Raw genomic sequence first — 23,375 nt, 5'->3', positions numbered from 1 at the left:
AAATGAATAGTATAATACTGAAGCGTGTGGATTTTGTTGTGGTAGCGTGTATCCACTGAAATCCAAATGACTTGCATTGCCGCAGTCTGAAGACAGTGTGTAGACCTGAACTCACAGATTGCTGCTAGGAATGTACAGTGTACAATGCTGTGGAAAATATGTTGGCGGTTTTTTATGATGTTAAATGCATACCCACTGTGGCCCTAAGTATTTTTCCAAGAGAACACCAAAACATTTTTTGTTTAATTTTGTTCACAAGTTGCCCATAGCAACTTTATTTTTTTTAATATTATGTTTTATTTGTAGATGGACACAATACCTTTATTTTATTTATTTTTATGTGGTGCTGAGGATCGAACCCAGGGCCTCACACGTGCTAGGCGAGCGTTCTACCACTGAGCCACAACCCCAGCCCTGCAACTTTATTGGTAGAGCCAGATATTGGAAACAGCTCAAACATGCTTCATTGCCTTAACTCCTGGGTAGTAAATGAGTGAATCTCTGGCTGACAGTTGTGGGGGAGCCTCAGGAGCACGCTGAATGAGAGAGCCTGGCAGGCCGGGCAGTGATTAACTGGAAGGGGAGAGGGAACATTCCAGGTGCAGGAAGTGTGTGCTGTCTGATGAGGGTTAGGTGTCTGGTATGTGCTTAAACTGTGTCGTTTAATATCTGTGCATTTTACTGTACGTATGTTACACCCCAATTTTCTGCATGTAAATCATGACCTTTTCTGCCGCCACCCCCCCCCCCAACTCATTTGAATGTGGCTGAAGGACTTTGAGGAAACATCACTGGCCTTTTCTGCTCACTGTTGAGAATTATTATTGGTAAGATGTTTTTTAGTTTTTGTTTTTGTGGTGCTGGGGATTGAACCCAGGACCTTACACACTGGGCAAGTGTTCTACCACAGAGCTACATCCCCAGCCCTAAAATGATATTTTTAAATTGTAAAATTTGCTGTGAGGTGAGGGGTTGGCTGCTGTGTTTGCTGCCTCATTGGTACCCTGGCACTTGGCAAGTTTTGCTTCACTCGTGTTTGTCTCTGTCTGAAATAGTGCTGTGTGTCCAGAGCGGAGGAGAGCGGCCGGTGGATGAGGGAATTGCCTGAGATCAAATCTTTGAAAAATAGAAGTAGCCTTGGCATCTAGCAACACTAAAGTCATTTTAAGCTATAAGAATTTCCCATTAAACAAGGGAATACCTGAAAATAGCTTAACATTCTGACTTAAGCCCAGAACTTGGGTCTCGTGTTCATGGCTGTGCGTGAGGAAGTGACGGGAAGACAAAAGCTGTGCTTGTTATTCCTGAGGAAGAAGGAGATGGGGGACTTTTCATTAGCTTTCATCCTGGTGGTGGTGTTGGTTCATTTTAACCTTGGCAGGTCAGAACTACAGATGTGTGATGACGTCAGTGCCTTCGTGGATGTGGATGGGACTGTTAAGTACCTTTGCTTCCCCTGTAGGACTCACAGCTGTTAGATTTTGAACTGATCTCTCAGTCTACAAGCATCACTCACTTAAACTTCACTCGTGTGCGAACACATTGCCCTGTAAGGGAGCAGCTTAAAGCCACAAGCATTTATTATTTCACTCTCTGAGTGAGGTCAGGAATCCAAGAGCTGCATACTGGGTGGGTCTGGCTCAGTGTCTCTCATGAGGTTGCTGTCAAGCTGTTGACCGGGTCTGTGTCTTCTGGGGGCCTGACTGGTGCCTGGGGATCAGCTTCAAACTCATGTGTGGCTTTTGGCAGGTAGCTTCAGTGCCTTGCCACACGAACCCCTTCCTAGGACTGTGTCTGACTTGACTGCTGGCTTGTCCAGTGAGTGTTCCAAGGGGGTGTTCTTGAGAGGGGGTGCTGGAGGCTTTCCGGCTGATCTGGGAGAGGTATGTCCCTACCAGGCCTGTTCTCAGGTCTGGAGGGCCCTATGTTCACTGAGGCTGTTTCGATCCCTGGGGCTGGAAGGCTGGCTGCTACCTCTGCATTGCAGGCTCCAGCCCCTTCCTCCCCCTATCCAGAGCGGTTTTCTCTCAGTCCACTAAGGTGCCTGTTTCATTTACAGCACTTACATAAATGATATTGGCTGTTTTATGCTGTGTACTCTGCAGTTTGCATTTTTATATAATATTTTTGATGCTGTCAGTTCATAGCTAGAGAGGTAGACCATTAATTTCAAATATTGTGAAGTACACAGTAGTCTACTCTTATCTGGTGATCTGCATGTATTAAATGAAAAATTTCAGGAAAAAATAATTCAAAATTTTAGTATATTATTTATTATAGTATATTGTTATGATTGTTCTATTTTATTATTATTAATCTCTTACTGTGGCTAATTTATAAATTAAATATTATTATAGGCATGTAACAACATGGCATACAAAGGGTTTGGTACTCAACTCTGATTTTAGGCATCTGCCAGCCGTCTTGGAACATGTCTCGTGGATGAGGACAGAGCACATACTGTCATAAGAAAATACTGTTGTCTGCCCTTTTCCCCATGGATGGAAATTTGGGTTGTCTTGAATTTTGGGTAATTGAAACAACCTTGAAGAAATCATCTTTGTCTATTTCCTTGTATCTGTGAGTCTTTGTTTTTTCCCCCCAGAGATCTGAGACCAGGAGGTGGTGTGAGTAATGTATGCAGGCGATGCCGCTGTTGGGGTGTTGGAGAGGGCAGCCTGGACGTGGAGGAGACAAAGCCAAGGGGAGGGTGCCTGTTGAGCTGACTGCTGTGCGTAGTGGGCTCGGCGGCACTGTGGCCCCTAGGAACTGCACAGAGTGCTCCTCCCTGTTGGGCCTCTGCAGCCCTTTGCCCCCCCCACCCCCCATCGGCCCAGGGTCGTGAGCTGGCTGGCCAGGGCTGGGGCGGGGCTCTGTGAGTGTGTGTGGTAGTCTACTCTTCTGCTCAGACCTCTGTCCTGAGACTGTCACTCTTCCCCTGACTCTTCAAGGTCGGGACCTAGGAAGGAGTCCTGTTGGAGCAGGCTGCATGCCACTGCTACAATCTGTCCCCAGGCGAGGCAGCACTAGGTGACAATCATTTCTGCCTCTGCCTTCCAGCCCAGACTTCCCTGCTCAGCCAGCAGTGTGTCTGGCTGTGCCTCCAAGGGGCCTGAGCCCTCGGTCTCCTTTCTCTCATCAGTCCAGGGTGCTGCTGTTGCCTGTTGCCAGTTACCACTAGGCACTGAGGTACTGAGAGACATCCCAGTGAAGCCAGGTTCCAGGTCTTACCCCTTCATGTCCCCATCTTACAGGAGCAAACCATGGCTGATGACCCTGGCTGATGACCCCTGCAGCAGTGACTCTTCTTTGTCTGCTGGTTGGGGATCCAAAGTGATCGCTCTGTAGGTGGTGTTAAGGCACACAAACCCTTTGTGCTCTGCTAAGAGCCACAGCCAAGTAATATGATGCATGACATTTTTGGTTGAAAGGTGACGCCAGCTAGCCATTGAGATGATATGATTATGTTAAGATTTGCATTCTTATGGATATTGGACTCCTGCTGTCCACCTCGGCCTGCTACGGGACTCCTGGAGAGTTCCCATTGGTTGGGGAAGTGCGGTAGGGAATTCCGGAGGAGGAACTTCCTCTTGGGAGCCGGGAGAACACGGTGTGCGTGGATCGGCAATCTTCCCGGGCGCGTACGGGGTATTGGCGGCAGTTTCAAAAAAAATAAAGTTTGTTCCTGCTTGAGTGGCTCGTGATTTTGTGCCCAGCCAGACTGCGGCAGTGCTCCTTGGCAGAGGTGTTCTCTGGCTCAGGGATTTAGTCCAGCACAGCCTAGACTTGGAGATTACATGCAGATTCTGTAAGGAGCTGCTGGCCGTGGGGTGGGGGGCGGGGGAGCCAGTTTTCCTTCTTGCCGGTTTTTCTCTTTGAACCTTTGCTGGCTCAATCTTTTGAGTGAGAGATTTGTTTTGCTTCTTCCTTTTTGGGTTCATTACTCCCTCTGGAATGGCTTTACATGTCCTTATACCTATTCTCAGGGACCTTGGACTAAAATCAGGTCTTTTACTGGTAATTTGAGCCATGGTAATGTTGGAGCTATTGTGTGTTTGGTTCCTGAGCTGAGCACCTTGGACCAGCCCCATCTGTGAAGCTCACTGGGCTTCCTTCTAACATTGGGGGACACAGCTTTCCATGCAGTCTGTGTGGGGCTGAAGTGATGGCAGCTCTTCATTCTTTAGATGCAGGGAATGCTGTCTTAGAGCTGAGTTTCCCATTGTGGCTCAGATCTCCAGAAGGTAACAGGGGAGCTTTGGAAGCTGTCACCCTGCAGAGTTGAACTGCACACTGCCTCTGCTGGTTGTGAAGATGTTGGCTGTTTGTCTCCAGTCATAGCCGAGTGTTTTCATTCGGTGTCTAGCGAATGGAGAGATTGACCTTGTTTCTGAGATGGGCCATAAGTTCGTTGATAATTTGAAAAAAGTAGACTTGCTGTGTTGTTTGGCATGGAAGTTGGATGGTCTGCTGGGAGCTACCCTGCCCCATTGTTGTTGCACACTGCAGTAGTCCCCTGCAGTAGTCCTCCTCCACTTGACAGCACCTTTCTTGAGGGCAGGAACCTTTGTCTTTGTGGTATCTCAGAGCAGGGTGCCTGGACCCTTTCGGGTGCTCAGTAAATGCTGACCCTGTTAGCTCCAGTGAGTAGATCCCTGCCTGGTGTTGACAGATATTAGTCAATAATGAAAGCTATTAATTCAGTTTACTATGTTATCCATTTGTTTAATTCCCCCCACATATGCAATCTGCCAAGTTCTGTGCTTTGAAGTTAATATAGTAAAATGAACTGTTTTCAGCTTGCTTTCAAGTACTAACAGAATAGCTGAAATGCTGTTATTTATTTATTGGTACTGGGGATGGAATCCAGGTGTGCTTTACTACTGAGCCCCATCTCCAGCCCTTTTTATTTTTTATTTTGAGACAGAGTCTTGCTAAGTTGCTTAGGACCTCTCTGAGTTACTAGCCTCAAACGTGTAATCCTCTTGCCTTAGGCTCCCGAGTTGGTGGGCTTACAGGTGTGCACCACCATGCCTGGCTGTAATTTTTAAATTTATGACTGTCTTATGTCTTCTTCATCCTTTTCCTCTCATACACACTCCTGATTTTCTCTCAAGATTTAATTACCATCCTATTTGGTGGTGGAATCCTTTCCCATCCCCTGATTACCTCCACCTGTACTCCCTCTGTCTTCTACTCTCCTTCCAAGAGCTTCACACAGAGAATTATAAGCACATAATTACCCACCGGTTCCCCCAGACTGAGCAGTCCAGGGGTAGGATTCTTATTTGTTTCTGTATTTTTAGTACCCCCTCTTACATCTAGTACATAATGAACATTTAATAGTATTTTAAAATATTTATTAATTTTTTTAGTTGTAGTTGGACACAATATCTTTATTTTCATTTATTTTTTTAATGTGGTGCTGAGGATCGAACCCAGGGCCTCGCATGTGCCAGGTGAGCGCTCTACCCGCTGAGCCCCAGCCCCAGCCCATTTAATAGTATTTTTATTGTTCCCTCCCTCCCTTCTGCTGGGGATTGCACTTGGGGCCCCGTGCATGCTCGTCAAGCACTTCACCAGGGAGCTACATCCCCAGCTGGGTTTTTAAAAAAATTTTTTTTTTAGTTGTCAGTGGACCTTTATTTTATTTATTAATTTGAATGTGATGCTGAGGAAGGAACCCAGTGTCTCACACATGCTAGGGAAGTGCTCTACCACTGAGCTACAACCCCAGTCCCCCAGACTTTTTTTTATTATTATTTTTTTGAACATTTACTTTTCTTGAGTCATTTAAATAAAAAATAAGAGCACAGGAAAAAGACTAGTTAAGAAAGGACAGGAAATATCAACTATGACAGATGACTTTGATTTCAAGGGATAGAAAATGACTTGGTATTCTTCGTTGCTTATGTAAATATGTTGACTAACCCTCATAAAAGTCAGCATACCACAGAGGTAAAAAATAAACCTGTCCATCTGTGTGTACACACAGGCACAAGTATTTTCCCAAACATTACTGAGCCTGTGGCCAGCAAGTCTGTGACACACCAAAAGAACAAAACAAAAACCCACAGGAGTCCTGAGCTGAGCTAAGGGTACCATGTGGCATTTGAGTCAATCATGATTCAGCTCTGCTTTGTTGGGAGAGAATGTCAATTAAGTTACGCTATAAAAAGAACTCTCAGAGTGTGATGGCAGTCTCCCTTATTTTTACCTATGCCATGAGCTGGAACACCACACGGAACTGTTTGGTAAGGTGTTCTGACTCAGTTTCAAAATACAGAAGTGGTCAGCATGAGCCACCTTACATTCAGTTATCCTAAGTGGTCGAAGGAGGCAGGGAAGAGTTTGAGCCAAAAAATCAAAATACATAAGGGTAGACTTGACAGCAGACCCTGAGGAGTTCCGGCCCTTCCATTCTTCCAGGCGTCTGTGGGGGTCACTGAGTTCCAGGGCTTCTCACTGGCCAGGACACTCGAGAGCACACCCTGGGACTGCACCAGGCGAGCCAGGTTCTCCAGTGGCCACCTGCCTGGATGACTTACAGTTCAACGATGGTTTGTGAGTGAGGCGGCCCTTGTGGCAAGGAGTTTCCACATGTGGTGCTCAGAGTGTGCCTGCACAGGGACGCCCTTACTGCCAGTTATGGTGCCAAAAGAAATGGCGGGGTCTGCAGTGCATTTGGGAAGTCTTACTAACAAAGATGGCAGTTCTTACAGATTGACCTGTGGATTTGAGGCTATTCAGAATAAAATCTCAGTAAACATTTCCTAGAAACTTACAAGTCATTTTTCTAATTTACACAGGAAACCCTAGGTTTCTCATTCCCTTAAGACTTCTCGAATGAATCCTCGATGATGTGGCTCTGGAGTTCTTCCCCTAGCCCTCAGCAGAGTACCGTGTCCCCCTAGCCCCTTGCAGAGTCTCTCATCTTGCTTTTCCCCTTCCTGCTCTGAAGGAAGTGTGGTTGCGTCAGACATCAATGTGGCTCCCAGAGGCTCTGGAGAGCAGGAGGCGATTCCTGTTTGTCGAGCACCTGCTGTTGGGCTTGAAGTGTTCTAAGCGTGGCTTCACTGCTGCTGTCAGGTCTCTCTCCCCTTACACCCCTCAAGCTTGCATGTGCCTTCATACTGCCGATTGGGTCACCTGTGCAGTTGAGACCTGCAGGTCCTCGTGTATCCGCTCGGCTTTATGGCCGAGGTTCTGTGTAGGTGGTTTTAGCATTTGCATAGAGCGCCTTTCAGTACCTGACCCCTCTTTCCGGGTGCGCCCCTTTGCTGAGCTTGACCTGCCCCTGCCCCCGCCCCACCCACACATTTTGGCACCTCACAGGGACTCTGCTCTGCATCCAGCAGTCCCTGGTCCTCACTTGCTCTGGTGACCCACTCATCCTAGGACTCCTGCTTCCCCAGCCCACAACTTGGTTATCCTACTTCCTGTCACTGTGCCTTTTGTTCTTCCTTCTCCTTCTTACTGTCCACATTGCCTTATAATCCAGCTTAGACCCTGGGTTAGTAATAAAAGCCTTTCCTGTTTGCACCCCGCTCCCTGCCGCCTCTGTACTTCCTTTCTCTCTCCTGCTGAGACTCCAGCCCTGGCTGAATGCTGTGCTGGCACCGGAAGAACTGTGCAGGGCTGGAGAGCAGCGTGCCCAGGCCTCCTCAGCTCCACTGCGCAACCAGACTGGCTGGTCTAAATTTTTTTTAATATTTAATTTTTAGCTATAGGTGGACGCAATATATTTATTTTATTTTTACGTGGTGCTGAGGAACGAACCCAATGCCTTAGGCATGCTAGGTGAGCGCTCTACCTCTGAGCCACAACCCCAGCCCCTTACTTCATTTTTAATTAAAACTTATCATTTCTGATTGACACATCATGACTGACCTCACACGGGATGCGATGTGGTGTTTATTTGAGTGTGTGTGAGACGTGCAGTGATGAGGTTGGGCTTACTGACATGGCCGTCACCCCACCTTCCCTCTCATCTTCTGTGGTGAGACATTTCAGATGTGTTCATGTTGGAACACAGAGTGCATTATTTTTGACTATAGTCACCCTGTTGTGCAGTGGACCTCAAACCTGCTCCCCTGTCTCTCCGAGATTTGTGCCCTTTGGTCAACAGCAGCTCATCTCTATCTTCTCCACACCCCAGTGTCTGGTCACTGTCCCCTTCCCTGAGTTCAGCTTTGCCAATCCTGTTAGCGTGGGATCAGGCAGTGGTTATCTTCCTGTGTCTGGCTTAGTTCACTTAGTAGCACATGCTCAGGTTCATCGTGTGGTTGAGATGACAGGTTTCCCTCACTTTTAAAGCTGACGATGTGCCAGGTGTCTGTGTCCCCTGTTGGTCCCTCCATCCATCAGTGGGCACATGGCTGCTTGCTTGCCTTGGTTATTGTGGACAGTGCTGCAGTGAACACGGGGGTGCCAGTGCAGAAGTGGAGCCCTGGAGCACAAGGCAGTTGCTGTCGTTACTTTTTGAGGAGCCTCTGTAGCCCTTCCACATGGCCGAGCTGTCTTTCCTTCCCACTCACCGAGCTCCCTTTTCTCTGCAACCCCTCATGAGCACCTCAAATTTAACATTCCCGAAACCAAACTCCTGATCCTTTCATCCCCCAAATATCTCCTGGTTGTCTTTTCATTTCTTGTTCCCTAAACATCAAATACATCTTTGCATTTGTCATTCAGGCCACGGTTTTGGAATCACCTTTGCCTACCCTTTCTCGTATACCCCTCATAACATTTATCATCAAATTGTGTTGCTGTGTCTTGAGAATCTGGCCTCCGCTACCATATCTGCTGCTCAGTGTCCTGCTGTCTTCCCGTTCAGCTTTTGTGCTCAGTGCTTCAGAGAGCAGCCAGAGGGGTCCTTGGAACACACGCCAGGTGTTGCACCCGTTGGCCCAGAGCCTCCGTGACCTCACATCAGGTGAGCCACTGTCCTGCCAGTGCCTGTGTGCTGTGGCCTCTTCCTGAGCCCTTGTTGCTTGGTGCTTTACTGGCAGATGTGCCTTTCCCCCACCAGGCTCTTCTCCGATGAAGGTGGGTGGGTGACTCCCTTGCCTTCTCTGTTGTGTGCTCAGATGGCACCTGTGAAGTTGGAGTCTCTCTGCCTGAGATATGATGACATTCTCAGCCTGTATTCTTCAGAGTGTGATGGTTTTGCCTTCTGTGTGCTCCTGGCCACTCTCAGAGCTACCTCTGGGTCTATGTGAGCTCCCACAGTGCCCTGGTGGAGTAGGCCTCCCTCCTGTGTGCCCTGCTGCCAGCGCACACTTCTGTTCTGGCGTCGCTTTGGTCCAGCGGCTCAGGCCTGCCTCTGTGTCCTCTTGACCTTTCCTAGCTTCTCTCATTTAAAGCGCTGCATCAGAGCTTCCGTTTGCTCTCATGAGAAGTGGATTTAAGATGTGGTGAGCACAATGGGAGGGGGAAGCATGTGATTTTGGGGTCAGGAGAGGACTGGTGTGTTTGGAACCTATTCATACGGGTTTCCAGACTGTGGCCAGATCTGGCCCACAACCTGTTTTATTGTGGCCCATGAGTTAAGAATGGTTTCTACATTTTTAAGTGGTAGGGGAAAAATAAAATTTCATGACACATGAAAATTATATGAACTTTAAATTTTGGCACCCACAGGAGTTTTATTAGAGCCCAGCCATGCTCGTTTGTTTAGGTGTTGCTGTGGCTGCTTTGGGCCTTAAGGGCAGGACGAAGAAATTGTGGCTGAGGCCTTCTGGCCAGCAAAGCCTAAAATACTTACTGTGGAGGTCCTTTACAGGAAAAATTTGCGACCCCGCACAGCAGATTGGCCTGGGCTGTCAGGGACAGCCTCAAAGCCCTGTGCTGACGAGGAAGGAGAGGTGGGAGGAGGGCTGGGGTTCTCCATGCTTGCCCTCGGCTGTTTGTGGCAGGAGATGGAAATGTTTTTATTTTCTGCTTTTGATCAATCTAGCCTGGTGAAATCAGCAAGCAACGTTTATGGTTTTAAATAACAACCAGATAGTGTTATTTTAATCTCTGAACTTGTGTGCGTTTGAATCATTTTTCTCAGTGACAGTGGTTAAACTACTTTTAACCACATATGCCAGCTTTTACTGAACTAGAAGGTATTAGAATAAATCTTTTAACAAGTGCAAGCGACTAGTCTTGCAGCGTTACAATGACCTGCACTTAGCTTAAAAACCTAAAACCTGCAGATAAAACCTGCAGATCTGTTCAAACTTGAAGGAAATGAAATTCTACCTTTTGTGTAATTGAAAGGATTTTTTTTTGCTCTGTAATGTAACATTTCATTTCTTCGCTGTCTTCAGGGTGTGCATTCCTATCTAACAGGAATGTCTAAGGGTTGAATTTTAATTGTTCTCCCAAGTACTTTCTGTCTTCTGTGACTAAAAGCTAAGCTTTTTAAAGTCTTTGTGAATATTTTTTGTTTGGTTAAAGCAGAAACGAGGATTTTTTAAAAAAAATTTTTAATAGTTGTAGACGGACAGCATGCCTTTATTTAATTAATTAATTTTTTAATGTAGTGCTGAGGATCAAACCCAGTGCCTCACACATGCTAGGCAAGCGCTCTGCCACTGAGCCCCAGCCCCAGCCTGAGTGTTGTTTTTAATCAATAACATTTGCTCTATGGGAGCGGCTGACCTTTCCCAGCTGTCCTTGGTCAACCATGTGTCCAGCTGTTCTGCCCTGGGCTGAGCATGGGCTTTGCGGAGTGCCTCGGGGTTTGTATCTGCAGTGCCACACGGTTCCTTCAAGGCTGTGGAGGTGAATAATACTGGTGGAGTTCAGTGCTGTCCTTCAGTAGGACTTTGTCCTCATCTGGTGGAGTTGTCTTTGTTAGGTTGTGTAAAATACAGTGAGTAGAATCTGGAGCTCTTCGTTCACAGCCTCTAGAGGAAAGGTTTTTTTCCCCCTCCTACCTTTTACAGAGGGAAACAGGCATCTAAGATGTTCTCTGCCCTCAAGAAATGAAAAATACAGTTAATAAGGTTGTGACCCCTCCATTTAAGCTTATCCATCACAGTACTTACTGGGGAGGAGAAATTTGATGACATCTACATGTATCCACATCTTAAAACGCAGCCAGTTTTCAAGGTTCTATTTTGAACCTGGGCCCTTGGTTCTAGGCAAGTGCTCCACCTGAGTTGTATCCAGCGACATGTGGACGATCTCTCAGAGGGAAGGGAAGAGTGGTCTTGAGGACTCCTCAGATGCTGCCTCAGAGGACTCAGTTCACGCCTCGCACCAGTCCTGGTACCTGCCACTCTGCTTCTGCCAGGTCTCCTCACTGTTTAAACCTGACTTGAACAAACTCTGTCAGTAGAGGCCAGTTTTGGCCCCCAGAGACTCAGTGGTGACATCTCCAGCCTTTTTTACTTTGAGACAGGGTCTCACTAAGTTGCTTAGGGCCTTACTAAGTTATTGAGGCTGGCCTCAAAATTGCAATCCTCCTGCCTCAGGCTCCCAAGCCACTGGGATTACAGGTGTGTGCCACCATGCCTGGTCCCTTTTTCAAATTTTATTTTGACACAGGATCCTGCTGAGTTGCCCAAGCTGGCCTTGAACTTGTGGTCCTCCTGCCTCAGCCTACCGAGTTGCTGGGATCATAAGTGTGTGACCCTGCACCTGGCTCAAAAAGTGTTTTTTTTTTTTTTTAAGGAGATGCAGGATTCTCTCAGGCAGAAAATTGGTATGACCTGCACTTAGAGAGAATGGGCTGGACTGGGGGAGGTTCAAGTGAATGACTTATGTGTTTCTAGTTATTGACTTTTTTAGGTACCAGGGATTGAATGCAGTGATGATTAACGACTGAGCCACATCTCATCCCTTTCTATTTTTTGTTTTGAGACAGGCTCTTGCTAAGTTGCTTAGGGATCTCACTAAGTTGCTGAGGCTGGCTTCAAACTTGAGACTCTTCTGCCTCAGCCTCCTGAGTTGCTGGGATTACAGGCATGTGCCACTGCATCTGGCTCCAATTTTTAATTGATTATACTCTGCTCTGCCTCTTTCCGAGAACAAATTTGAGATGTCTTAAAAAATAAAAAGCATTACAAAAAGATAAGGGAGGGGCTGGGGATGTAGTTCAGGGGTAGATCACTTGCTTAGAGTGTGGGAGGCCCTGGGTTCCATCCCCAGCTCTGTGGGGAAGGGCTCTGGGGGAGGTAAAGGCCAGACAGAAAAAGTAAGGATTCTCATTGTTGAAGTGGGACATAGATTTGAACCCAGACTTATCAAAGGCCCAGAGAGAGTCAGCTGACTTCTGTAGCCTGTTAAGACAAATGCCGCATGTGGTGTCCAAGAATTCTTAGGGCTTAAGCTCACAGTGAGGTGCTCCTCCTGGCCCTGGAAAGGAAGGGGGCATCTGTAGAGTGCCCTCTGTGGCCAGAACCACATAGCGCCCCTAGTTCAGAGTTACTGTGTGGCTTCCTCATGGTCTGGCTTAGCACAAGGAAGGATGTGGGGTCAGTCCTGTGAGGCAACAGTGAGAACAAGGAGGATGTGTTTGAGGTCACTAGCAGAGTCTCTTCAGTTGTCCAGCGTGGCAGTTTTTCTTACATTAAAACAGGTTGCTGTTCTTTTATGTGAGTTATAGAATGTGGAAATTGGCTTGCATTTAGGTGCCAAATTGAACACAAAAAATTCTTAGCTTTAGTGCTCTGGAATGAGAGCCAGTGCAGGCAATACTCTGGAGCCAAGTGCCCAGAGTGGCACCACAAAGCCCCCTCTCTCCCTGAGTGGGAGAGCTGGTGCATGTCGTCCCCCCTTGCCCCATCTGGTCAAGCATAGAAAAGTGATGTGTGTATGTTGCTGGCTTCCCTTATACCTGGGGGGTGAGTCATTCTCATCATTAACTCAGGTGCACGTTGGGTGATGGCAGATGTGTAAGTACTGACAGTCATCTGCACTGGATCTAGGCTGTCGTGTAGGGTGGAAATTCTGGGGTCAGCATTCTTCTAATTGTAGCTCTGCCATCACTCCCCCTTTCTGCCTATAAAACGGAGTATTGGCCTGAGAAGTTACTTCAAGAATGAGGGGAGCCTGCACACTGTAGGCGCTGTCTGTGTAGTCTTGACTTGTGTTGTGACTACAGGGCTGGGGCAGGCAGGTCCAGCTTAACTCCCCATGAAGGCGTGAAGCAGTTTTCTGACCAGATGTTTGGAAGTCAATCTTTTTTTCACGTTTGTAATAATTTTATCCTCTTCCAGAGAAACAGCACCCAGGACCATCTTCCAAAGAGTGTTGGACATCTTAAAGAAGTCTTCTCATGCTGTGGAGCTGGCCTGCAGGGACCCATCCCAGGTGGAGCATCTGGCTTCCAGTTTGCAGCTGATAACTGAGTGCTTCAGGTGTCTCCGGAACGCTTGTGTGGAGTGTGCTGCGAACCAGAATGCAATCAGGTGGCGTTCCCTGTGATGCATGCAGCTTCGGCCATGCTGGTGTTTGACCTTGTAGTTCCCCCAGGGTATTGTGGGGCTGTCCCTCGTTTACGCTGGGAAGCATTCCTCTTCACTTCCCTCCCAGACAAGCTCAGGCCAGTGCACGAGGTTGCAGCATGGAACAGTGCAGACACTAGGGCCACCTAGCTTTCCTGTTTATCTTAATTTTTTTCCATCTTTTTAAGTTGTACATGATTTTGAGGTTGAGTGTGACATATTTGTTGCATACACAATGTAACAATATAATCGTGAACACAATGTAAGAATATAATTTGGTGGTATTGTTTTCCAGTGTTTCCCTTTCCCTCGTCTCCTCCCTTCCCCAGTTCTTTCTTCTATCTTGCTGTCCTATGTATATTTATAACACGTTTTGAGATTTTTTGTTTCTGCTCATAACAGTGATTGAACTTCATTTTGATTCTTTATTTCTAGATTCTGCCTCCTGAGTTCATGTGCAGTTCTTGACCTTACTTTTCTTAGTTGTAAATGTCTCATTTGCTTTTACTGATTTAATTAGTTACCCTGTGTTTACTTTGAACAAGAAGCCTCTTTTGTAAATTTCTAAGATCTTGAATATAAATGTTCCAAGCTCTACTTCCATCCATGTTACAATGTACAGATTTTAGTAAGTTCTTTTCTCTATTATGCCTTCCTAGAGCTGAACGTCTGTCTTCTTTGATTTTTTGGAATCTGCTTTATTTTGTGGGTACTGGGGATTGCACTCGGGGTGCTCTACCTCTGAACTACATCCCTAGCCCTTTTTATTTTTTATTTTGAGAAAAGTCTCACTAAGTTGCTGAGGCTGGCCTTGAACTTGTGATCCTCTTGTTTCAGCCTCTGAAGGTGCTGGGATTACAGGCATGTGCCACTATGCCCCCTTAGGAATCTGCTTTTTATTAAAAAGTTTTATTTGAAGTGAATTCCGAAGCCACAAGGAGGATATTCATGTTTCTTTCCTGGACTTGCATGTAGACAAAGCCTTCAGGCTTCCCTGTCACTGATATGATGGGTGAAGTGGGGCTAGTCCAGAAGCCACTTGAGGGACTCCCCTTGTTGCTTAGACAGTCTTATACCTGAGGCTTTAATATGATTAAGATTATGCAAGATCAAAGGAGGCGAGAAAGGGCCAAAGTTGTTTAACTTCAATACTAAACTCAAACTACCATCCATTTGCAGAAAAATAGAAACAATAATAGTCTTGCTAACAGTAGTTAATATTTAAGAATATAACTAGCTATGGGGCTGGGGATGTGGCTCAAGTGGTAGCGCGCTCGCCTGGCATGCACGGGGCGCTGGGTTTGATCCTCAGCACCACATAAAAATAAATAAAGATGTTGTGTCCACCGGAAACTAAAAAAAAAAAATATTAAAAAAATTCTCTCTCACTCTTTAAAAAAAAAAAAAAAAAGAATATAACTAGCTATGTGCTAGAAGCATCCAGCCAGAAGGCTCGTTTCTTTGGTTTCTTTCCAGGTGGGGAAGTACTTAATGTGTGTGTGGTGGCAGCTTAGAGCAGAGATCTGTGACTGCAGACTTGTCCTGGTGGGGAAGAAACCGAGCCCAAGCACCTGGCTTTGTCCCAGGTCTTTATTTGCAGTACCTTATTTAATCTATAGATCAAACCAAAGAAACAGCATGCTATTATCTCCCCATTTTTATAAGAAGAAACTGTGCTTCAGAGAGGTAAAATAACTTGTTCTAAAGTCACTCATTGAATCAGTGGCATGTGACCCTAAAGCTCTCAGTTGAAAGCAGGGGCTATGCCCTTCTGAGGCTTGCATATCGGCCCTGTTGCCTGTGACAGCTGTTTGCCTTATGTGGCCACATAGCCTTGGACGTGGGATGAAGCCATCCAGAGTGTCTGTTTTCTCCCTGGTAAACAGAGCGAATGCTGTCTTCCTGTGGGCTGGGTGAGAGGGCTATGAGATTACCTTGTCTGCAGATGCCTGTGCAGGCTCAATTGCCAGTGTTCTTGTTTCTGCCTGAATCAGGGAGGACGCCCATATTTAAGATAATGCTACTTTTTAAAAAAACAATTAGTTTTACTTTTTGAGTTATACATTCAAACTGTAAAAATTGAAATATTTTAAAAAGTAGATGTTTTATGGCACACAAATATCAGTAGTTTGTTAGCATGGCTGTCACGGTGGGTGTGGGGTAGTGAGGCAGTCAGCAGACCAAAGCGAGGGTTGGAAGGGAGTCAGTTTTCTGCCTCAGAGCTTCTAGGGTTGTATTACTACTGTTGATTTTCGCAGGGAATTTCCAGCTCATTTAGGCCTTTATCTCCCAGAAAACAATTTTGAGTCAGAAACAGAACAGAAATTCCAGTGAGGACTTTGCTGCCACCTTTAACTAAAACTAACCTATGAGAACAATCAATACTCAGGTTGTAATCTATGGTATTTTTCTGGAATTTTATTTTACATTTTTAATTAAAGGTTAATTGAAAGATGGGGCTAGAATGTGGCTCAGTGGTAGAGCACTTGCCTAGCACATGCCAGGCCCTGGGTTCCATCTCCAGCACTGCTAGGAGGCTTGGTCAGGATTAATGAAAGGTGTAATGCTGCGCAGGCCTGCAGGCCTTGGTTGTGTGGTATGGAATGGAACATAACACAGCGAAGAAACAGTTTAAGGCTGTGCAACTTCCAGAAGTGCTTGAAGAAGACTGTTTAAAGCTGTGAACTCTACATGTCAATAGCACCCCTGTGCTGCTGAGGCCCCTGTGCCACTTCTGTTAAGGGTGGGAATGTGAGGCTGTGGGATCTGTCAGTGTCTCAGCTCTGCCCTCTTGAAGCACGAAAGCAGCCACAGATAGTATGTGAATGGATGAGCATGGCTGTTTTCCAACGAAGCTTTGTTTCTGAATACTGAAATTTGAATTTCATAGAATTATTATGTCATGAAATTGCATTCGTTTGAATGTTGTCCATAGAGGCTGGCAGCAGGCCCACAGCCTGTGTTCTTTATGTAGAAGTGAAGCAGGAGGAAGGTGCTGAGCTGTCTCCCCATGGTCATCTGCCAAGGTGAAGAGGCAGGGAGCAGTGGCTCTGACCTCTTGTCGCAGGGTGACAGCCATATGTACAGGGATCCTGAACATCCGAAAATCCCTTTCATTAAACCTGGGGCTTCACACAGTGTCTGGACTTGGATCTGTGTAGGTCAGGATCCTTCTCTGATCATGTTTGGGAGCTGTACTATTTTCCTGTTCCTATTGTGACAGATCACCACCAAGTTAGGGCTTGAAGCAGAAGGGTTTTTTTTGTTTTGTTGTTTGTTTTTTATACTTTATTTTGTAGTTGTAAATGGACAGAATGCCTTTATTTGTTTGTTTTTATGTGGTCCTGAGGCTTGAACCCAGTGCCTCATGCATGCTAGGCAAGGCTCTGCCACTGAGCTACAGCCCCGGCCTGAAGCAACAGAGTTTTTATTGCATAGCTCTGGGGCTTGCAGGTCCAAGAACAGTCTCACTGGCCTGAAGTCAGTGTCTGCAGGGCTATTTTTCTGGAGGCTCTAGGGAGAGTTTGTTTTCGGTAGCTTCTAGAGCTGCTTGCTCTGCTGGGCACAGAGCTCCATTCTCCATCTGCAGAACAGCAGCATAGCATCTGACAGTCTTTGTTTCTGACTGTGACCCTCCTGTATCACCCTCACAAGGCTATTACTATTAGAGGCCTGCCGAGATCTCTCAGATAATCTATCTCAAAACTATGAATCTGATCATATCTAAACAGTCTCTTGTGGTGTTTTCTGACACCAGCCAATTCTGATTCTCTACCACTGGGTTTCCCACAACTCAATTCTGTTGTGACACTGTCTTGGGAAGTCAGAGGTGTTGGATTCCACAACTTAAAGGCTCAGGTACTCTCTCTTCAGGAGCCAGCTAGAAATGGAATGCCCAGGCTTCCAGGTTTCTGCATAACTGACTCACAGTTGGGGTTCCTGTGACTCCCCTCAGGACTACAGAACTCCAGGAAGGTGTCACTCACTGTGGCTGGTTTATTACGAAGGTCACTTAAGGAACAGTGAGGGGAAGGTGTGTGGGGCAGGTAAGCAGCTGGTGCCAGTTTCCCTGCCTCTGTCCCTGATGCCTCTCTTGGCAGTTTGATGTGTTTGCCAACTTGGAAGCTTTCCAAACCTCATTTTTGAGGGATTTTTGTGAGGTTTCAGGACGCAGACATGATTAATTAAGCCATTGGCCATTAGTGTAGATTCCATCTTGGTCATTCTCCCTCGCTCTGAGGCCAGAAGTGGGCTGCAGTTTCTACCCTTTTATCACTTGGCCAGTTCTTTTCTCTAGCCACCATCCTGAAGCTCTCAACAACAGATGCTGCTGTCATTCAGCAAGTTCTAAGGGTTCTAGGAACTCTGTGCAAGGAACCCAAGACAAAGAACCAAGGCTGGGTCTCTATTACCACCTCTTTCTTGCCATATGGTGATGTTCACAGGTCCTGGGTTTAGGATATGAGCATCTTGGGAGGATCATCCTTTTACCTGCTTTGGCCTTTTGGCCCTTGAACATTTACCTCTGTCATTCATATAGAATATATTTGTCCCATCTCAAGGTTCCCCAAATTCTTGACCTATTATAAGCAACAACTCATGTTCAGAATGTCCCTGCGTCTCAGCTGAAAAGTCCCAAATCTAGGCATCTAAATTGTGTAACTTATAAGACTTGAGTGTGAACTTTTCTGGGCAGATCCTTTTCGTCTATGACCTGAAACTGGACACTGAGTATCTGCTTGCCAGGGCAGGCACGAGGTGACAGTTGAAAAGGCACGATGGCTGTCTGCACCATGGGCTTTCTGTTATGCTCCCCAGGGCTCCTCTGCCTCTCCCCGTTGCCAGATCCCAAAGTGTTGAGTGCCACAGCCGAGTCGGGATGACGCATGGCATTTTTGCTAGAAGTAGTGGTTGAGAGGTGATGCCAGCGAGCCATTAAATGATGACTTTTGAGTTCTCGAGGAGTTCCCGTTGAGTTCCGGTTGAGCTCTCCTGGGGATTCCTGAAGAGTTTGCATTGGTTAGGGAAATGCCGGAGGAGGGATTTCCGGTGTGTGGTTCCTGGAGGAGCTGCGTGGCGTTCGGGAGAGTTCCCAGGGAGCGTGTGTGGAGTGTGCTGGTGGAGTTCAGAAATAAAGTTTGTTCCTGCTTGAGTGGCTCGTGATTTGTGCCCAATCAGACTGCGGCACCAAAGCACTTGGCACATTTTACGGATCTGTTACAGCAGCACCCTCTTCTGCTACCCATCTCTCTATGAGTTCCTTTTGCTGATGTGACAGATATCCAGAAACTTAGTGCTTTCAAGCACCATACCTTTCTTATTGGAAACTGAGAAGTTTAGAAGTGGTTCTGAAGGGCTGTGTTTCTTCTCCCTAAGGACAGCTGGCTTCCTTGCCTGCCCAGCTCCTAGAGGCTACTGCACATACCCCCATGTGTTCCTCTTGTAAGAATCCCTGTGGTTTGCTGGGCCCCCATATAATCCAGGACAATTTTCTCATTTTAAGATTCTTAATTTGGTCTTGTCTGTAAAGTTCCCTTTGCCATGTAAGACAGCATATTCATGGACTTGGTGGACTATGGGTGCTGTTGCCCTGCACACGATGGGAAGTATTAGTTGGTAGTTCCAGCATTATGCATCAGGTCATCATTTGAAATGCAGTTTTAGGAAAGCGTATATGTCTAACTTTGTCTTTTCAAAATCCGATACAGAAACCTGGATACGATTGGTGTGGCTGTTGATTTGGTTCTTCTGTTCCGTGAACTACGAGTGGAACCGGACTCCCTCTTGACAGGTAAACCACAGTATAATTCACGGATTATTTATATCTTGGAAAAGGATTTAAACCAAGACTCTTGAGTAGTGCATCATTCATTGAAGCACGTGTTGTGTATTTTGAGAGACAGGGAAACAATGAATTATTAAAGAGTTAGCATAAACGAAAGTTTCAGTGACTCCCTTCCTCCTTGATGTGGGCTGAACGATCTCTCCCTGTTGATGCTGAAATCTCTTAATCTGTTCAGGCAGCTGTAGTAAAGTCCTTAGCCTGGACTAACTAACAAACTATAGAAGTTTAGCACTCACAGTTCTGGGGACCAGCACATTTGGTGTCATGAGGGCTGCCTTCTGCCTCCAGATGGTGCTGTCTTGCAGCATCTTCACATGATGGCAGGACAAAAGGGCACATGGGCTTCTTCTGACCCTGACCAGCCACCTGCCCAGGCCCCAGCCTCTTACCAGCAACACATGGGGATTTGAGTTAAACGCAGACATTTTAGAAGGACACAAAGTAAGTGAGGACATTTGACTCATAAGAGAGGGTGTTAGGGCACATACACACAGAGGCAAGAGCACCTGGGGACACAGGGGGAGAGGGTCATCTAGTGCTAAGAGAGGTCTCAGGAGTCAGCCTTGCTGCAACCTTGCCTTTGGACTTCTAGCTCCAGAAGTGTGAGAACATGAACATCTGTCGTTGGTTCTTTGTCATGGGTGGCATCCTGAGCTGTCTAATGCACTGTTTTTGTTGTTGTTGTTTTTTAAATATTTACTTTTTTAGGTTTTTTTAGGTGGACACAATATCTTTATTTTATTTTTATGTGGTGCTGAGGATCAAACCCAGTGCCTCACACATGCCAGGCGAATGCGCTACTACTTGAGCCACACCCTCAGCCCCTGCACTGTTTTTTTGATATTTATGAATATGATAGGTCCTCTTCTAGGTTTTGGGTGTGATTCCAACAGTGACCAAAACAGACAAAAATCTTTGCCCTAGGGCTCACATTCCAGTGGGAGCCAGATATAAAATCTGTTAATTAAGCCAAATACGTGGTGTGACAGAAAGGGAAGCTGGCTGTGGTCCTTAAGGGCTTTGACAAGGGATTAAGAGCAGCCAGCTGCTTAGCTGGAAGGCTGAGAGGTTCTCAGGCTGTTTTGAGTGGTTTTGGTCTGCGTATTCCTAGCACCAATGCTTCTCCTTTGAATGAGAGTTATTATCTCGACGAAATATTAAAAGCCTCTAGACTTTCAAATACAGTCTTGTCTAAGGAATTGAGATACTATATGGGCAAAGGATTCTCAAGAAATTGATAGGATGTCCCATTGAATCATAAGTTGTTTTTAAGTTGTTCTACATTTAAATGTGTTTTTGTGGCTCCATTTTAAAACTAAAATGGAAGTGTCAGTATTTAATTGGGGGATTAGAAATCTATAGTGAAGCCAGTGTTGTGGCTATTCAGTAGGAAGCTCAGGGTGTGCACTGCGCTGTGTTCCCTGACAGCTAGCAGGTCCTGAGGTGGTGGGCAAAGTGCCTCTGGCAGAGCAGAGGTGCTGTGGGTTTTCTTCTAGTGGTGTGTTCCTGATAGAGCAGCAGGGCCTGAGGCCACCCAGATGCTGGGGTAGCCAGCTCCTGGGGCCCAGCCCAGCCCCGACCCTGGATCCTGGGCGCTGACCCACGCACGAGCAGCTCCCCTGGGAGTAACCTCTGGCTCCTGGCCTCACTCCCCCCCTGGCACCCGTGCTGCGCCCTCTCACCAGCAGGGCCTGTGCAGGCTCCTGCTTTCTTCTTCCATAACCTTCCTTGACTCCACCTTCCCCTCGCCCCTCATTCCCACTTTTTCTGTGTTATCCGAAATTCCTATGAAAGGTTATGTAGTTTTTATCATACTTGATGACTGGTTCTTTCTCCCTTTATTCATAGTACTGCTTTCCCTGAAGCAAGCAGGTTTCCTAAGAACACATGCCTAAGCCTGCTTTTGAGATCCAGTTTGTTGTGGAGGAATTAATTGCTTGGCTGGTATTGAAAGAGTAGATCCTTACAGACCCGTTTTCTGTTAGCTATTTCAAGATCTGTTCACAATTTCAATGGATAGTTGCAGTCTTATTAGTATAATTATTTTTTATTAGCGTGAGGCTCATATAACAAAATGCTCTCTTAGTGGGAGCAGTGCAGTGGCATTTAGGGTGTTCACAGCATCGTGCATCTCCACCTCTGCTCAGAGCAGCCTGTTTCCAGGAAGTGCTTCCTCTGGATTTCCCTCCTGTCACCCCTACATTCTGCTTCCTCTGTGGACTCAGCCTATTCTGGATTTTTTTTCTGCAGTACTGGGATTGAACTCAGAATTGCAGATTGAACTGCAGAACTGGGATTGGATGTGCTCTATCTCTGAGCTACATCCCCTGTCCTTTTACTTTTTATTTTGAGGTAGGGTCCCACTGAGTTGTCTAGGCTGGCCCTAAACTTGGGATTCTCCTGCCCCAGCTTCTGGCGTAGCTGGGACTGTAGGCATGTGTCATTGCCGCCAGTCAGTGTGGCCTTTTGTGTCTGGCTCCTTTTCCTTATCATGATGTTTTTGGGGTTCATCCATGCCGTTCCTGTTCTGGCTGAATGCCATTCTGTTGTGTGATTATGTCACATTTTGTTTATCCACTAGTCGGTTGGTAGACATTTGGCTGGTGTGGATAATGCTCTTGAGTGTACGTGGATTGGTTTGAGGGCCTGAATTCCATTCCTTTGGGTCTGTACCTAAGACTGGAATTTCTGGGTCATGCGGTCACTCTATGCTTAACATTTGGAGGCCCCGCTGAATTTTTCCACAGCTGGTGGGCTACTGTGCTTTCACCAGTAGGTCTGAGTGTCCAGTTTTTGCACACTTGTGCTGGGTACTTTCTTTTTTTGGATTATAGTCATCCTGATGGGTGTGAAGTAATGGCCCTTCATTGTGATTTTTATTGCCCAAATGACCAGTGACGCTGAACATATTCTCAGGTGCTTATTGACCATTTGTGAATCGTCTTTGGAAAAACACCTGTTTGTCCTTTGCTTGCTTTTTTTTTTTAAAAAAAATATGTTTTTTAGCTGTAGCTGGCCACTGTCCACTAGCCACAATACCTTTATTTCACTTATTTATTTTTATGTGGTGCTGAGGATCAAACCCAGGGTCTCGCACATGTGAGGCGAGCACTCTACCACTGAGCCACAACCCCAGCCCCCTTTGCCTGCTTTTTAATTGCACTGCTGTTTTACTGTTGAGTTGTAAGAGTTATTTACATGTCGTGGAGACCTGGGATTGCTGACTCTGTAGATCCATTTGTGGAGATTTGCCATCTCAACAGTACTGCGTCTTCTAGTCCGTGAGGGTGGAACATTTTCCATTTATTTAATTGTTTAATTTTTCATGTGTATCAGTTTTAAATAGCTGACTCGTGTTCAGTGGCAGATTTGGAGAGAGATTACGAGGCAAGAGAGAAAATGAAAACTAAATAAAATTTCTTGTCACCTTCTTGGAAAAGCCGTGAAATCACCGATTTTTGTTTGGAATTCAACACTGAAATTTGGATTCAGCAACAAATGGGACTTACTTAAACTAAAAAGTTTTTTCTCAGCAAGAGAAACAATAAGAGAGGTAAATAGGGAGCCTACATCATGGGAACAAATTTTTACTCCTCACACTTCAGATAGAGCCCTAATATCCAGAGTATACAAAGAACTCAAAAAATTAAACAATAAGATAACAAATAACCCAATCAACAAATGGGCCAAGGACCTGAACAGACACTTCTCAGAGGAGGACATACAATCAATCAACAAGTACATGAAAAAATGCTCACCATCTCTAGCAGTCAGAGAAATACAAATCAAAACCACCCTAAGATACCATCTCACTCCAGTAAGATTGGCAGCCATTATGAAGTCAAACAACAAGTGCTGGCGAGGATGTGGGGAAAAGGGTACTCTTGTACATTGCTGGTGGGACTGCAAATTGGTGCGGCCAATTTGGAAAGCAGTTTGGAGATTCCTGGGAAAGCTGGGAATGGAACCACCATTTGACCCAGCTATTGCCCTTCTCGGACTATTCCCTGAAGACCTTAAAAGAGCATACAACAGGGATACTGCCACATCGATGTTCATAGCAGCACAATTCACAATAGCTAGACTGTGGA

General features: G+C 46.1%; 1 protein-coding gene across 2 annotated transcripts in view; it reads left to right on the top strand.

The window, feature by feature from the left end:
• Atxn10 (ataxin 10) overlaps positions 1 to 23,375 on the top strand; it is a 142,516-nt gene that overhangs the window by 11,139 nt on the left and 108,002 nt on the right. For both annotated transcript variants that reach the window (XM_027954634.2, XM_027954635.2), the window contains exons 2-3: positions 13,212 to 13,403; positions 19,148 to 19,230. In XM_027954634.2, the coding sequence (XP_027810435.1) occupies positions 13,212 to 13,403; positions 19,148 to 19,230 (275 nt within the window). The remainder of the gene's footprint in view (positions 1 to 13,211; positions 13,404 to 19,147; positions 19,231 to 23,375) is intronic.

Source organism: Marmota flaviventris, chromosome 3, assembly GCF_047511675.1.
Source record: "Marmota flaviventris isolate mMarFla1 chromosome 3, mMarFla1.hap1, whole genome shotgun sequence".
Classification (NCBI taxonomy): domain Eukaryota; kingdom Metazoa; phylum Chordata; class Mammalia; order Rodentia; family Sciuridae; genus Marmota; species Marmota flaviventris.
The sequence above is the reverse complement of the archived record's forward strand: the minus strand, read 5'-3'. Positions and strand labels throughout refer to the sequence as shown.